The sequence below is a fragment of the Cheilinus undulatus genome, linkage group 13, assembly GCF_018320785.1.
Source record: "Cheilinus undulatus linkage group 13, ASM1832078v1, whole genome shotgun sequence".
NCBI classification, from domain to species: Eukaryota; Metazoa; Chordata; class Actinopteri; order Labriformes; family Labridae; genus Cheilinus; species Cheilinus undulatus.
In genome coordinates, this window is record NC_054877.1 from 39,244,337 (window position 1) to 39,261,123 (window position 16,787).

General features: G+C 40.4%; 1 protein-coding gene across 1 annotated transcript; it reads right to left on the reverse strand.

The window, feature by feature from the left end:
• Window positions 1–253: 253 nt before the first annotated feature.
• On the reverse strand, window positions 254–16,238 carry slc7a8b (solute carrier family 7 member 8b). Its single transcript, XM_041804238.1, has 12 exons — window positions 16,097–16,238; window positions 15,369–15,583; window positions 12,218–12,422; window positions 9,244–9,395; window positions 8,217–8,342; window positions 7,583–7,736; window positions 5,632–5,755; window positions 5,279–5,382; window positions 4,700–4,796; window positions 4,451–4,600; window positions 2,849–3,026; window positions 254–664 (listed from the first exon to the last, which is right to left on the reverse strand). Exons 2-12 carry the CDS (start codon window positions 15,523–15,525, stop codon window positions 540–542), a joined length of 1,572 nt encoding a protein of 523 aa, XP_041660172.1. The 5' UTR covers window positions 15,526–15,583; window positions 16,097–16,238; the 3' UTR covers window positions 254–539.
• Between the last annotated feature and the right edge of the window lie 549 nt (window positions 16,239–16,787).

The following is a 16,787-nucleotide window of genomic DNA, read 5'->3' on the forward strand; positions in this document are numbered from 1 at the left end:
ATGGATTTCACAACATTGATTTATAAATTAGATGTCATCTGTCTCTCTTTCTCTCAATTACGAGATATTGAGACCACCTCTACCAGGAGCAGCAGCTCTAGTATCCGACTGTCCAGGAGAGGTGGATGTTTTGCACCCTGGTTTTCCTCAGTGACCGGTGAGTTCACCTGGATTTGTATACAGAGACAAATGTCACACAGCAGGAAGAAGTGCACCATGGCAACACAGTGTAAATAAAGACCAATAAACCAACTCAGAACAGAAATCATTTTAGTGTTATTATAGTGAGGTAATATTATAAACAGCTTGAACAATATAACAACATGGACATTTAAAATACCAACTGCCATCAAGACTCAAACAGTGCAGATAAACAAGTGGGAAATATTGTAACAGTCCAGTGATACTACCCCCTCCCCCAGACTTGACGCTGTAAAAATGCATTTGGGACAAAGGCCATAAGTCTAATAGTGATGAGCAGTGAATGTCTGAGTCAATGCCTGTCTTTTCTACTCCTCTGTTAGCCTTGTTGCACATGTTCAATCAGGATTTTTCCCCTCTTCTCCATCTCTGTCCACCTTTGGATGTGACGTAGGCTCCTGGTTCTCCTCCATGACTGGGTAGACCACTGAGCAGAGCTTTTGGCACAGATGAGTCATTTTACCTGGGTTAAGTTAGAAGAGACCAGTCATTTGTGGTTCATGGTAAATTCATATTCATCCTGACCATTTAACTCTCTCCATGTTTGTGCCATGCTCTGTAAAAACTGTAAATCTACTACATACATGTGTGATTTAGGGGCAGTGCCTATAGATCATGCTATAGATTATATAGCAGAAGCTGTTCAAGTTAGCCCACGTCTGCTGAAATACATTTCTGTTTAGCTAGTAAAACCATGTCTGAATTACGCTTGCAGTATTAGCCGGTCGCAAGGGCTAATGTTTCAAGCACATACATGTAACAATTTTCTAATGCTTGACATTTAACAAATAATTTGATTTATTCAAACATTTTCATTAATTTTTCCCTAATCAAACATTTCCTCAAATGGATGAGTGATTATGAAATAATTAGGAAAATCATTTTCCAAATGATGGAAGTTAGTCATTTTGGTCAAATAAAACAGTGTCAGCCTTCCTATTATAGATGCAGTAAAAAGGCACATCTAAACCCCTCCATTTAATAAAACCCCATTTCCAAGAAAAGTTGGGGCAATGTGTAAAATGTAAATAAAAAAAAGAATGCAATGATTTGCTTTTCTCATAAATCCACATTGTATTCACAATAGAGCATAAACAACATTTTAAGAGACATTTTACCATTTCATAAAAAAATTTAAGTTAATTTTAAATTTGATGGCAGCAACACCTCAAAAAAGGCGGGACAGAGCCATGTTCACCATTGTGTAGCATCCTCTATTATTTCAACAGACTAAATGCTTTGGAAGTGGGGAGAACATGCTGGAGTTTTGGGAGAGGAATGCTGTCCCATTCTTGTCAAATTTAGGATTTTAGCTGCTCAACAGTCCTGGGTTTTCTTTGCCAAATGTTTCCTATTGATGAAGGGTCTGGACTGCAGACAGGCCAGTTCAGCACCCAGACTCTTCTACTGTGAAGCCATGCTGTTGTGATGGATGTGGTAAGTGGTTTGCCTTCGCTTAAATAGTCGAGGCCTTCCCTGAGAGAGGTGTTAGCCATTTCTCAAAGTCTAGGATCCTTTATTCGTAGGATGGATCCTCCTGAATCAGGTTGTCAAAGGCAAGGCCAGTCCTCCCTGGCAATTGTTAAACACACATTTGGAACAGGCTAGCAGGTGTGTGCAATTATTGGAATAGTCGAACCTATATATTTAAGGTGGAAACAGGACGTTTAAAAGTGTACTGAACGCCCAAGGATCTGGCTTCCTCCTGATATTGCACTGTTTTTTGAAGAGAAGGAAAACTGTGTGCACTACATTGTGGGTAATTCCTGTGAGCAGAGGATACATATGTGCGTCAATGGAAATTCTGTCTCTTGAAACATTTGGAGGATCCTCAATGTTAGAACAATCCTCCAATGGCAGTCAGTGATGTACCTTTTAAAAACTGCTGTTCCAGGATCCTTCCTTGGCTTTGAGAAACAGCAGTTTTCTGGATAGGAACATACGCTGCTCTGAAACCTCTATACTTTTCAAAATTTGTAGTGTCTTTCCAGACATGTAAGCTGCCCATATAGGCAGTAATGCAACCTCATACCATCAGAGATGCAGGCTTTTGAACTGTGTGCTGAAAACAAGCCGGATGGTCCCTCTCCTCTTTAGTCTGCAGGACACACATCCATGGTGTCCAAAAAGAATTTCACCATCATTTCATCTGACCACAGAACAGTTTTCCATTTAGCCTCAGTCCATTTTCATTAGCTTTGGCCCAGAGAAGACAGCTGCATTTCCGGATTGTGTTCATATATGGCTTTTTTATTACATGAGTTGTTCCACAGTTTTTAAATGCAGTTTTTTGCAGATTGGTGAACCTCTGCCCATCTTTACTTAGAGACTCTAAAATGCTCTTTATCATACCCAGTCATGTTACTGACTTGACACCATTTAACCAAATTAGTCGTCAAATACAGCTCCAGCCGTTTATCATTAGTACCACTTATTTTGTCCAGCCTTTTGTTGCCCTGTCCCTACTTTTGAGATTTGTTGCTGCCATCAAACTCAAAATAAGCCAGTATTTTTCATGACATTGTAAAATGTCCGTTTTATGAGAATGACATTTGCAAATCATTACATCCTGTTTTTATTTACATTTTACTCAGTATCACAACTTTTTTGGAATAGAGGCTGTATAATGAATACAAAGTTGCCTTACCAAGAGTGACATCAAAACACTGTGGCTTTTTTTCCCAGTAGACTCCCAGATAATAAACAGGGACGCCGGTCATCATGATAGCCAGACCGATACCACAGACAACAGGCTCGGAGTAGAGAGAAAAGATGAGCAGGAAGGCCCAGAACAGCAGGTAGATCACTGGCCAAACCAGGCTCACCTGGAGGATGAAAAGACAGATATTCATGTAAAAAATTACAAAATTGCACATTGGGTTTAGATGTTCACATTACAGTTCTACCTTTTTATTGATTTTATAAATCAATCATGGTCAAAATAATTTGGTTTTTTGACCAAAAAATGTCTTTGATATCAAATTAAAAACAGATTTCAACAAAGTAATGTCAAGTAAATAAATATATGTAATGAAAAATAAGTGACTGCATAAATATTCACTGGTTAATCCATAAACCTGGCTACCATTACACCATGAAGACAAAGAACAACAAGCAACTCAAAAGGGTTATTGAGCAGTATATGTCAGGGGATCAATGCAGAGTAATTCCAAGGCATTGAACATACCCCAGCAACAGTTAAATCCATGTTAAAGAAATGGAGGAATGTGGCACATGTGTAAATCTGCCAATATCGGGCTGTCCCCACAAATTGAGTGACCTTGCAAGGAGGAGACTAGTGAGAGAGGCCATTGGCCAGGGTACTAAAGTATTATTTATTTTGAAAGGGCATATGGAAAACAAGAAAATGGCCCGTAAGTTAACGTAAACTTTTCAAAATAATAGCCTGAGTAAGAAAATAAATGTCTATCCATCTATCCAAGTTATTGTAGATGAAGTTGTGGTAAAGAAAGGCTAAAAGAAACAGTTATAAAAACAAATATCAACTGCACATCTTTGCAGTTTTCTTGATTTTCATACAGTCAAATGCCCTTTCAAAATCAATGATACTTTGGTGCACTGACCAGCCACCAAGACTACCCTGAAGGAGAGACTGCATCCAACTGTTACCCAGGTTTTTCACCAGTCAAAGCTTTATGGGAGAGTAGCAAAGAGGAAGCCACTGTTGAAGAAAACTCAGGTTAAATCTGGACTAGAGTTCACCACAAGGCACATGGGAGACTCCATGGTCAAGAGGCAGAAAGTTCAAAGGTCTGATGAGACCAAAATGGGGCTTTTTGGCCATCAGACGACAGAATATTTGGAGACACCAAACCCTGCACATCCCCACAGACGCACCATCCCCACTGTAAAGCACAGTGGTGGCAGCATCATGCTGTGGGGATGTTTCTCAGCAGCCAGCCCTGGAAGGCTTGAAAAGGTAGAGGGTAAAATGAATGTGACAAAATACAGGAAAATTATGGAAGACGATCTTATTCAGTCTGCAAAAGAACCATGGCTTGGGAGAAGTTTTATTTTCCATCAAGACAAGGACCCGAAGCATACAGCAAAAGCTATTCAGAAATGGTTTAAAGACAACAAGGTGAATGTTGACAGAGTTTTTTTTAGAGGGGTCAAAAAAGCCAAACTATATTGACAATGACTGATTCTTAAATCAATACAAGGGTAAAGCATCCAAGAGAGTAAACACTGTTTATAGGCACCATAGCTGTCCAATGTGTTTCTTTACCTTGATTGGTCGATACATGTTGGGCTCTTTGATGCGCAGCACAATCTGCCCAGCGACAGTGACGCCGTAGAAGAGGTAGTTGATGAAACCCACATAGTTTATGAGGGTGTAAATGTCACTGGTGCACAACATCAGGAGAGTGGAGATCAACTGTATGTGGTTAGAGAGGAGAAATGTTTGAATGTTGCTGCTGGTGAGAACACAAGATGTATAAAAGTTGAAAGTAAGAAGTTGTGTTCTAGGACTCACAGTAAACAGTAAGGCTGGGATGGGAGTGCAGCGCTTAACATGAATCATAGCCAACAGACGTGGGAGATGACCTTCCCTCGCCCCGGCAAAAAACAGCCTGAGATACAAAGACAACGATGGGTTAGGTCATCAGAGAAGAGCCAGCTGGTACATGATCAAACATGTGCACTCGCCATTGAAAATAGAAGCCTGTAAAGTAAGAAAATAAAAGGTGCAAAATGTGCAGCTCTATCAAGTGTGTTGGGACATGTAACTCAAGCAGGACCATCTTGGTAGAGTCCAATATGCTTCTCAAAGAGGAGAGAATATGATTCAGGCAGTGTCCCCTCAATCTCACACTGAGTTTGTTAACACAGAGATGAATAGCTGTGCTTGTTTATTTTACTCCTGTTTATCTTCTTAATTTCACCCTGCTTGCCCTGATTTTCCATGTAAATCAAATGGAAGTAAAAGGCGAATAATTAAAAAGGGAAAATGCTCAACAAAAGCAAAAATACCATTAATAAAAGCAGCAGCTGAAACTGGACAGAGAAGGAAAGGAGGACAAGACAAGTGTGGAGACATGGGAGACAAACTGACCGCGATGACGTGAAGAGGGAGCCATTGACCCCCCCGAACGTAGAGAGAGCCACAGAGATGGGCATGATCCATGACATTACTCCTAGCAATTTCTCTCCAAATGTCTGGGAGAAATATTAGGAGTAGAGAAAGAAAAGAGGAGCAGACAACAAAACACTTATAATTGCAACTAATCTGGATATTTCTAAGTGAAGTGTTTGAGGGAAACAGATTAAGCATGGCTTGGATAGATGTCATCACTCTAAATGGCTGCTGCAAAGACAAAACTACATATCTAGGTGATAACAGGCTGTGCTAACTAAATGCCTAGTCATGCATTATCAGATTTAAATTATGTAGGGTTGTTTTCTTACCACTGCCACAGCATTGGAGGCCAGGAGCTCCTGTGGGCTCATGGCGGTGACATAGGCCACGTTGGCAAACACATAAACAAAGGTGACCACAGGGATGGAGATGAAGATCGCACGAGGTAAATTCCTAAGAAAACGAAGCAAACAGTTACTTATTGTACGTGAATCCTTTTCTGTGACATTAAGTTTATGTTCCCATAAAAAACACACAAAGTAAAAAGAAATCTTATTGTAAATAAGTTCTCGTGAGCATAAATGTAAAGATGTGAATCTTCCACACAGTTGTATAGTTATAATGATGATGTATGGTTGAACAAATTCCCACTCCACACCTGGACTTTCCTCAAGGCACACCAGTGTGACTCTGCACACCATCTAGGAACCACAGGTGTCCACTATTAAGTGTTTGGAATTTCCCCTTGTAGGACTAACAAAGAAATATCTTATACTATGACTTTAGTTAATATAATTTGACAACCTAGGAGAAGACAGAGCCTCATGCCCTCATGCCATTTAGCACTGATGATAAATGATTTTGAGATTTAAAAAAGTAAAAATGGTAAGTTTAAAGACTCAGAACCTGAGATTAAAATTTTAACTTATGAGCTAAAAAGGCATTTAAAGTCAAAATCATGTTTTTAAAAGGCAAATATATAAGAAAGAAAGATTTTATTGTGATTTTTATTGGTCAAAATGTGATAAAATTAGAAATCATAAGTTTTAAAAGATCAAAATATGAGATAAATTTCCAAATCATTGGTTTAAAATGTTAATAGTTGAGGAAAAAAATAGATTTTGAGTTTAACAGGTAAAATATTACTTAAAATTTAGAATTGAGTATACAAAAGACCAAATTATGAGATAAAAGTCAAGGCAAGGAGCTCAAAATGTAAAAACGCAAGAAAAAAAACCATAAAAATCGTGAGTTTAAAAAGGTCAAAATATTACTCAAGAATTTAAAATTGAGGATCTTGCAGATAAAAAAATAAGATTAAAGTTCAAAAATGTGAATTGAAAAGGTCAAAACATGAAATAAAAGCTCAAAACCTTAGCTTTGCGTGATAACTGTGAGATCCAAAATCAAGAAAATGAAATTAAAAACAGAAATATATTTTCCCACATTCCTGACTTTTTATCTAATTATTTTATTTTTTTCTTATTTTTATGACAGAACAAGGATATTTTAAATCATCGGGGTTAGGCTGACATGTTTAAACTGGAGGAAATCTGCAGATCTCAAACCAGTGGGCCAGTTAGCCTATAATAAAAATATGTTATGACCTGGCGGGCCAGGTATAACTGTACCACGGCCAGATTGGGCCCCCGGGCCTTGAGTTTGACACCCCTGCTTTGTGGTTAACAATTTCTTCAGAAATTGTAAGGGAATTCATGTGGATTTTTGAATGGAAAATGTCCAGGAAATCCCGTTTTTTTTAGTGCTTGGGATTAACAAGTCCTTGTGGTCCATCTGCATGACACTGGTGCATGTCATTACTAAGGGAGCCACAAGAGGGGGTCAGAGTGCCAGTAAGCATTACTGTAATGCACTGACTATTCATTATTGTCTCTGACATAAATATGCTGTTTGTTTAATAAACGTGTGATGACTGCAGAAGCTAAATGAAGCTGTGTGATTCTGAATCTGATTACCAGAGGTACAAGGTCTCAGACAGAAGCCATTCCTTTCAGAGAAGCCTGTTTTTATTTTTTGGCAAGATCCAAAAGATAACCAAATAAAGTAATTTTGCTGCAGAATATTTTCATACCACCATCCATTTAACAAACCACAGATTTCAAAGTGAAAAAAAAAATGCTAAGAAATATGGTTGGCTTTAATTTACCTCCTGTAGGGGTGTCTGAAAACCTTTTCTGGGAGTCTGTCTTTTACCATTTTTATCTCTAATTGTATTTATTTATGGTGCTGTACTCCCCTTTGTCAGTGCCGCTGTGTTACCTGTAAGGATCAACCAACTCCTCTGTGACGTAGTTGAGGAAGTTCCAGCCCCCATAAGCGAAGGAGCCTTGTAGGAAAGACAGAGCGATCAGACCAACTTCATAGTCCCTGAAGGTCTCAAAGGCGTGGACGGGCTCCAACCAGTAATAGTGGCCTGTAAACCAAAAAGCAAGGATATGTTTCATTAAAAACTATGCCTTAATGTCAGCTTTTTATCAACTGGCTGGCATTTTGTCTTTAGTATCTAGGTTTTTATAATCAAAATAAAATAGAAATAGTATTTAATCAGCTGAAATAATTGTACTTGATTCAATTGCTGTGCACATGTAAGTCCCTGTTTATTTGAACTGGAATGAAACCCAGTAACTCCTCTCATGACCTCAGAAAAAAGTCAGGAAATAGTTCCTAAAATAACCAAAAACAAAGGCCTGAGTCAGATGAAGATGTTCTCTGTGCTCATGTCAGGATTATATGCATGACTTGGTGCTGTGACTCTAAAATCACATGAGAAATAAAAGAGGGCTTCATTGTAATAACAGCTAAAGCCAGTTTCTGTTTACACATCATGCAGACAGTAACTTTCAAACTGATACAGGAAAATGGAGGATACATGATATGAAGGAGCAAACATTACCCTTGCATATTTGGACGACACCCATGATGATGATAAGGCCCAGGGCTAAAAGCTTTCCTGCAGTGAAAACATCTTGGACACATGTCGCCCAACGCACACTGTAGCAGTTCACCCACGTCAGCAGCACTAAAAGAAAAGTAAGGGATTTTTTTATGTGGGCTGATATTCCAACAAGTGAAATATTAATATGAGAGCTCAATCTCAAGCAATTTGAGTGCATTCGGAAGTGCCAACAATTTTTCTCACATCAAATTTAGCTTTTTGAAAGAGACAACACTGTAAATGACATGTTATCGTCACTTGAGTAGAAATCTCTCATTCTAGCTTGGTTTTAGCTTAGCTTGATTTTTCCTTAGATGAAGCTCACAGACCCAAACAGCTGTTCTGATACACTGAGGCAGAAGAACATATAGCCAGTAGCCAAAACTCAAACTGCAAAATGCCAAACAGAGGCTTTCTGGATGAAAAATAAAACTCTTCAAAGATTTCTGAGCCAGCATTGTTTCTTGGCCCTTTTTAACCTTGAACTCACTAAATTACACAGAGCAGCTTTAACCGTCTGTGGCGCCATATAGCCTAGCTTCTCTAAGCTCATCCTATATGAAGGTGCAAGGCACACTGAAATCTCTGAAGGACAATGGCACCACTATATATACAAAGCAACTTCAAAAATACAGAAAAATCCCTTTTAGCTTTGAAATGCCTCTATGCACAATGCAGAAATTACATTTTCATTCTCTGATTTAAAAAGAAGGCATGAAAAACTAGTGTCAAAAAGAATGGCAGCTTCAGAAATGGGGGCAACCTGCAGGAAATACCAAATTTGGTAAAGAATATACTTGAACTATATCAACCCTAGTCTTACAAACGTATAAAACTGTGGAGACGTAGAGCAAGAACACGAAATAAAGCACGCCATCCCTGAAATAAAACCGCTGTGCTGCTTCATAAGCCATATCTGTAAATGCACAAACCTTAATCGATACACCAACAGCCATTTAAACTTAGGTTTTACTGAATGACTCACGCAGGCAGACAGCAGCCAGCAGGCGCAGGCTGCTCTCAGGGGGGAGGCAGGAGGGGAAGAGGGGCTGCAAGATGTAGTTGGAGAAGGTGAGAGCGATCACAGCCTGGTTAGTCGGGTAGATAACCAACAGTGCAATCCACAGCCGCAGAAATCTAAAGGAAAACAAAGAGGTGGTTAATGAGCCGTGAAACAGACCGGTGTCTCACATTCTCAGAACAACAGTGTTATAGAATACCAGCCATTATTATAGATAAATGTAATAGGAAAACAAAGCCTAATAAGCACATTAGCTGAGAGCATTATAGGGAAGCACTAGAGCGTTGTTTAAAGACAAGAGGAATGACTAAGTGGGTCAGCGACATCACTAGATGCTCTTAATGTACAAAAATGCATTAAGAGAGGCTTTAATCACACAGAAAGTATAGTGGTGGAGGAGCAGAGAGGGGCGGAGGTTTGCTGAAAATTCTCATCAATTACTAAAGGCTTGTAACAACCTTATTATGTGCATTTTTAGAGCGCTTTCATGCATCATTTGGCACAATACTGCAGCAAGAACAATGGACTGGAACAAAGCTTTTTCATACAGAAACCCGTGTGATTTCTATAAGCCTCACTGTGGATAATCATGTCATTTTTGGCGTGCTTCAAAAGGATTCTGACTCAGGTTTGTGTTTGTGGGAAAGAAATGCAACGCTGGTCAACCTGCAACTAAACTACCTTCAATATTTTGAAGTTAATATCTACTTTAACCACATAAGGCATTTTCTGTGAAATCCTGTAGTTCTGCTACCTGATATCCAGCTACAAGTGCATCTAAAAAATCAGAACATGAAAAAGTTCTTTCTAATACAGAAATGCCAGCCTGCTGGGAAATCATGTTCATTCAAGATTCAGTATTTGGTTGAGGTTCCTTTTACTTTAATCACTGCATCAATGTGAATTAGCATGGAGGCAATCAGCCTGTGTCACTGAGGTGTTATGAAGCCCAGGTTGCTCTGCCTTCAGCTCACCTGTATTGTTAAGTCTGGTGTCTCATCTTCCTCTTGACATTTTCTAGGAGATTCTCTACAAGCTTCAGGTCAGGTCGGTTGGCTAGCCAATCAAACACAATAACACCATGGTCAACAAACCAGTTTGTGGTAGTTCTGGTTTTACTGTGGACCGGTTTCCTGCTGGAAAAGGAAATCAGTATCTCCATAAAGCTTCTCAGCAGATGGAAGCATGAGGTGCTCTAGAATCTCCTGGCAGATGGCTCATAGCATTGACTCTGGACTTGACAAAGCACAATGGACCAACAGCAGCAGATGACATGGCCCCCCAACACCATTTCTGACTGTGGAAACTGAAAACACCGGACTTCAAGCACCTTCAATTCTTTGCCTTGAGCCATTAGCCAGAGTAATAAAAGTTTCTAATGTTTTTGAGTTTTGGTGAAAGTAACGACTTCTCACATATCCTAGCCACATGAGTGTAAATTGAAGATCCTGATGTTAGTTGTTGAGGTCTAACCACATGGTGCGCCATCTTTTCAGAACAAAACTGTTAGCCTCTAAGGCTAACAAAGTTTGCTAGCTTCTAAGCTAAAAAATGCTATGCAAGTGCCATTTAGTTATGCTAAATGTGTTAGCCTTGACATTTTTTCATCTGAAAATAGCAGCTGTTTGATATAATACATCTAATAAGCTGAAATCTCTTTAAGAATCCTTCTGAAGTTGTTGCAAAACAAACCCAATTACAGCTGCTTCTCAGAGGCGGTGATGCCTCTCTGTGGTTCTGGAGTGGCTTGACACCAGGAACACAACATTTGAGGCCATATCCTGGACCCATCTGTGTATTGTGACTCTTGATGCACTGGCTCAATCTTAATCTCCTCCTTAAACCCTGAACCCTTAAGGACTTAACTGAATGCACCTGGAAAGTGATCAAGTGTGTGAGGCTGCAAGTGCTAAAAGTGGAATGAATAGGAATTGTACAGCCCTTTGTGTTTCTCGTTGACAGCATGGCGTCATATTACCGAAGATTGCAACATTGGGAATGTTAATTTATTGAACAAGCAAGACAAGTGTGCCTCGCCCATAGACCTGTTTCCACAGTGGATGAAGGCTGTTTGATATAATATAACCAGAGGAAAACTTATTTTTTGCAGTGTCAACACTGATTGCACCCTCCATGTTTTTAGTTTACCGTACACTTCACTTTTACAGTGTTCACTACCAGGCTTTGCCAGGGAATCCCCGTCAGTGGTCGCAATCCCATGAACTATGGGTAATTCCTTCATGCCAAGTCTGCAGATATGCCCACTCATGAGAAGGGCTCAAAAAGTCTGTGAAAGATCCCTCATGCACTTTACAACCTGCCAGTGTGACAGCCCTAGGCCCTTACGGACTTAGTGGGAACGTGCCTCAAAGTCACTGAGTGTGGCCACTGACTCCAGCATCAGTCTACCCCCTGTGAACCTCACCCAAGTTCTTGAATTGGCTTTGTGTGACAACCGCCTAAAGGTTTGTCTCATTCCTGTCGTTTGTGCATCTTTTCTTACCACACCTTTCCCTTCCAGTTAAACTATTAATATGCTTTGATACAGCCTCTGAGAACAGCCTGCCCTTCTGTTGCTTACCCTCATTGTTAAGGGTGTCATTGATTGTCTTTTGGACAACTGTCGAGTCAGCAGTCTTCCCTGAGACTGTGGTTGTGTGAACTCAACAAAAGAGAGAATGAAGGCCCCTGAAACTTTTGCAAAGTGGATTTTTCCACAATATTCTGATATTCTGAGTTGCACCTGTACATGTGTGCACTATCAGGCCAGGTCTACATGCATAAGAACCTCAACTTCCTGGGTTAGTATACCATACATACTTGGGCATTTTAGTGGTTCTGAATGAGCATGTATTCACCAATTCAAACTGTTGGACATGGACATAAACAAAGCCTGAATTCCCTTAAATCTTCGCCTGATAATATCTTCCTAACTCACCCAGCCAGACCTCCAAAGATGTCCTTCACATACGAGTAGTCTCCTCCTGACTTTGGGATAGTGACGCCCAACTCTGCATAGCAGAGGGCTCCAATGGCTGTGATAGCTCCTGTAGTTACCCAGACAATGATGGCTACACCCACTGAGCTGGCATTCCCCAGGACCCCCTTTGGACTCACAAAAATCCCCGATCCAATGATGTTGCCTGGGGAATAAAGGACACAGCAGATGAGGACAAGTCAGAAAATAACTTCTTAAAAGCTCATAAAATAATGGAAGTGATGACGTTTGGCTTATTCACAGGAGGCTAAAAACAGCTTGAAAACAAGCTCAAAGTACAAACACAGGAAGAGATCGAATTTCTTCATACAAACTGTCCTGTTTCCTGTGGTGTTTGTGTTTACAGTTTCTCCAAACAAAATTAACTCAACTTTGCGTGGGTTTGTTGGTCAGCCCCTGTGGGAAATCTTGTTTGAAATCTTCCCGCACTATTTCAAGGCGAGTAAAACTGAACGTAGCCACAACTGAGCTGTTCGCTGTGATATCGGACAAGTGTGTAAATGCTTTTATTTGCAGCAGACTTTGTAAAAGAAAACAGAAAAGACATCTGATTTGTCTTTTAATGCCTGAGGAGATGACAGAATGAGTTCACATGCTGTGCCTGCTGGGACCAGCAGGAAACAATAAATCAAGTTCAGAGATAAATACAGTTTGTTTCTTGGGTGAAAGCATCAACATTGAAGAAATGACGGGCTGGGTAAATGTGGGAAAAGAGAAGAGTTTATCAAACTGACTACTGACGGAAGTTTAAAAGAAAAACACTGAACCTGTGATGGCAACACTTGTCAATTACTGGTTGTACAAAGTAATAAGCTAGCACTGAGAGTTACTGCATTTCACTGCAGTGCCAAAGGAGTTCTTACCAATTCTGCCTCAGCATGGCAGGGGTAAAGTTCAGACAGTCTGTCCATATTTCAAAGATTAATTAAATCAAGTTAATTTAATTCTGCCCTCTACTAATGTTTGGATTATTAAGTTGTGCCAAAGTGTAAGTCGTTCTATGAATTTATACACATGTATAAGAATCAGGCCATGAACATAAAGATGATAAGGCTGCATCTTGTCCGTGGTGCTGCAGCCCCATTATGATATACATTTCTCTCGTTAATGGTGGACCCCCAGCCATCAGTGGGATTGCCTTTTTTTATTGGATATTTTTTCTTTGTGCAATATGTTAGAGCTAAACAGAGAATATGGCAGCCAACAGATCACTGGAGTAATGGAACTGCCAATGAAATATCATGCACTAGATGTACAGACAGAGACAAACAAAACAAAGATAGCCTCACTAAACACAAAATGCTGTCTCTCAATGATGATTCAGTTTATTAGAGGTACAAAGCCATCCCAACCTACCTGGCACTGTGTGAGAAAGTAATTGCCCCCCTCTTATATAAACATGAATTACTATGATGAACCACATATTTAGTGGAAACTGTGTTAGATTTCTCTTGACTGATTGCTGCCAGACCTTTGAAATCAAGAAATCCCTTAAAGGTCACATATTATGCATAACACACTTTTTCAGGCTTTTCTAACAAAAATATGTGCCCCTGGCCTGGCCATAATCCCCCCCCCCCCCCCCCCCCAAGAATCTCAGATTTTCCCCTCATGATGTCATGCGGGGAGTTAGCACCACCCACAGGTTCGGTTGGCCCCCCAACTCTGAAGAAAGTTCCACCCTCCTCTCCTGATCTTCCTCTCAGGTGGCAGCTGAGAGGAGCATCAGGAGAGCCACATCCATCAATCCACATCCATTTCCTGAAAGGGGTGGAGTCAAAGGCGGAGTCAGACAGTTTAGTAAGATTTAAAGCCACAGACACAGAAACAGCTCGTTCTGAGCAGGGCTGAAACAGAGGGGGCTTTTTAGACATGCAAAAATCCAATACTGGTGTGTCTTTTCAGCAACAAACATCACAGGCATGTTTTGGGGACCTCTGAGACCAATATAAACTTGTCTTAAAGGGGTCAAATGTGTGACCTTTAAATCGAACCTGTCTGACAAAGTGAAGTCGGCTAAAAGATCTCAAAAAGCAACACACCATGCTGCCATCTAAAGAAATTCAACAACAGATGACAACAAAGTCACTGACATCTATCAGTCTTGAAAGGGTTACAAAACCATTTCTGAGGCTTTGGAGATCCAGTGAACTATGGTGATGATTGCCATTATCCACAAATGACAATCCACAAAAACTTTGACCCAGTGGTGAATCTTCACAGGATTTCCTGGCCAACCAAAATGACTCACATCAATGATTCATCCTGGCCACAAAAGAACCCAGAACATCTAAAGACCTGCAGGCCTCACATGACTCAGTTACAATCATTGTTCATAATTCAAAGATAAAAAAGACACGGGGGAAAAAATGCAATCCAAGGCAAAACCACTGCTGGCAAAAAAGAACACAAAGGCTCATCTCACATTTGCCAGAAAAACATCTTGACATCTTAGGAAAATACTCTGCGAACGCATGAGACAAAAGTTGAACTTTTTGGAAGGTGTGTGTCCTGTTACATCTGGTGTAAAACTAACTGTGCATTTCATAAGAACGACATCACACAGACAAACATGGTGGTGGTGGTGGTGTGATGGGCTGGGGCTGATTTGCTCTTCAGGACCTGGATGACTTGCTGTGACTGATGGATGCCAACACCAGCAAGTCCACCTCTGAATGGCTTGCAAAAAAAGAACATTTTGGAGTGGCCCCGTCAAAATATGGATTCAAATCTGGTAGAGATGTTATGGCATTATCTTAAACAACCCATTCATGCTCAAAAACCCTCCAGTGTGGCAGAATTAAAAACATTTCTGCAAAGAAGAGTGGGCCAAAATCCCTCCAAGGATGTGAAAGACTCATTGCCAGTGATTATAAATGCTTGCTTGCAGTTGTATCATTTTTTAGCAGCTGTCAGGTGATGTTGCTGTAGCACCAAAACCAAAATAAACTATAACTTTCCCACAGGAGAATGAACCCAACAGATTAAGGTACATAAAGCAATTCAGTAGGCTATATAGTAATGCTGACTCAAATGAAGGGTGAGATGGATTTTTGTACAAACATATCAAAGCTGAGTGATGTGCTCTTACCGATTATAATTCCACAGGCGCTGACTAAGCCGATCTGTTTCTTCAGAGCCACCCCGGAGTCTCCTGCATCCTTCCCCTCACCAGACTGAGGGTCTGAGGGCTCTGGCTGACCCCCACCACCGCTGGTGCTACTCCTCTTCCTCGGCACCTTCGTCATCCTCAACACCTGGCCAGTGTGTCCCCCTTAGGGTCCTGTTACCTGGGGGTTATCTACCCTATCAAGCATAAACAGAGTATAAAAAGTGAATTGTTTACTAAAAGTTAAACAGCTCTGGCTATCTTTTTCCTGCTCACACTGCTGATGAACTCCCTTCTGACCATTAGATGTGAAAATGCCGGTGGCATTGGTTGTGTCGTACTGTAGTAGACTAAAGTGGAGCTAAGAATAGAAACCACATCCTAGCATTAATAATTCAGAGTGCTACACGAACTGCGGTACAGGCGGAGACTTTAACTACAACAGAATACTGAAGACCACAAACATGGGCTGCGCTTAAATTCTCTACTTAGAAATACAGAGTAAAATTAAGCACGAAATATTGGAAACTTAGGCGTAAATTCAACAATTCAAAGGCTTTTAAAAGGAACAGCACGAGCTTTCCTCTTCTCTCCGCGTAGCTAACAAACGAAACTTCTGGGATTTGCAATTAACCAATCAGCACAGCGCTCGTGCGCTTTGTTTCCCAGTTTTAACCCTAAAAAGAGAAACTTATAAATCAATGACTCACCTCCACAGCAGCAGTAGTGCCTGCGAAAACGCCTGAAAGCTCCGTGTTAAGTGACAGACTTCATGTTCGGCGTTCTTGTTGTCGTCTGTCGGTGAAGAGGAGCGAGGAGGTCTAACAAAAGACTTTCAGCTGACAGCCTCGATAAATGGAAAAGCGGTTCCTTTTCAGCCAATCAGCGCAACTGTCAACACGATTCAGGCCCCGCCCGCTGTAGTTTTACTACCATTGACTGCAAAAGACAGGCTTACCTCCAGCTTTTCCCTCATAAACTAACTGCAATGAGTGAAATAAATACAATTTTAAAAAAGAGAGGAAATCGTGGTAATTTTATTGAATCAGAAAAACGACAAAAAGTTCAAATTCAGGATGAATTCAATGGGCTGGTTTTATTATTTTTTGTAAATTGTCCATTTGACCGTTGAATTTGACATGCACAAGCTCTGACATTATAAAACAGTGGTTCCCAAGTGGTTCCCATAGGGGGGACACTGAGAGGGGGTTGCAAGATGCTTTCACACAGAGTATTTGTAAGTTGTTTAAAATTGTAGGCTATATTGTACCTGTTATTGAAGAAATATAAGCATATGAGTGGTCCAGTGAAAGCATGGCCATTTCATGAGATTTATGCTAAACTCAATGTAATAATAAAAAAAACTCTTAAAATGTTATCGAGCACATGACTGTCCTTGAA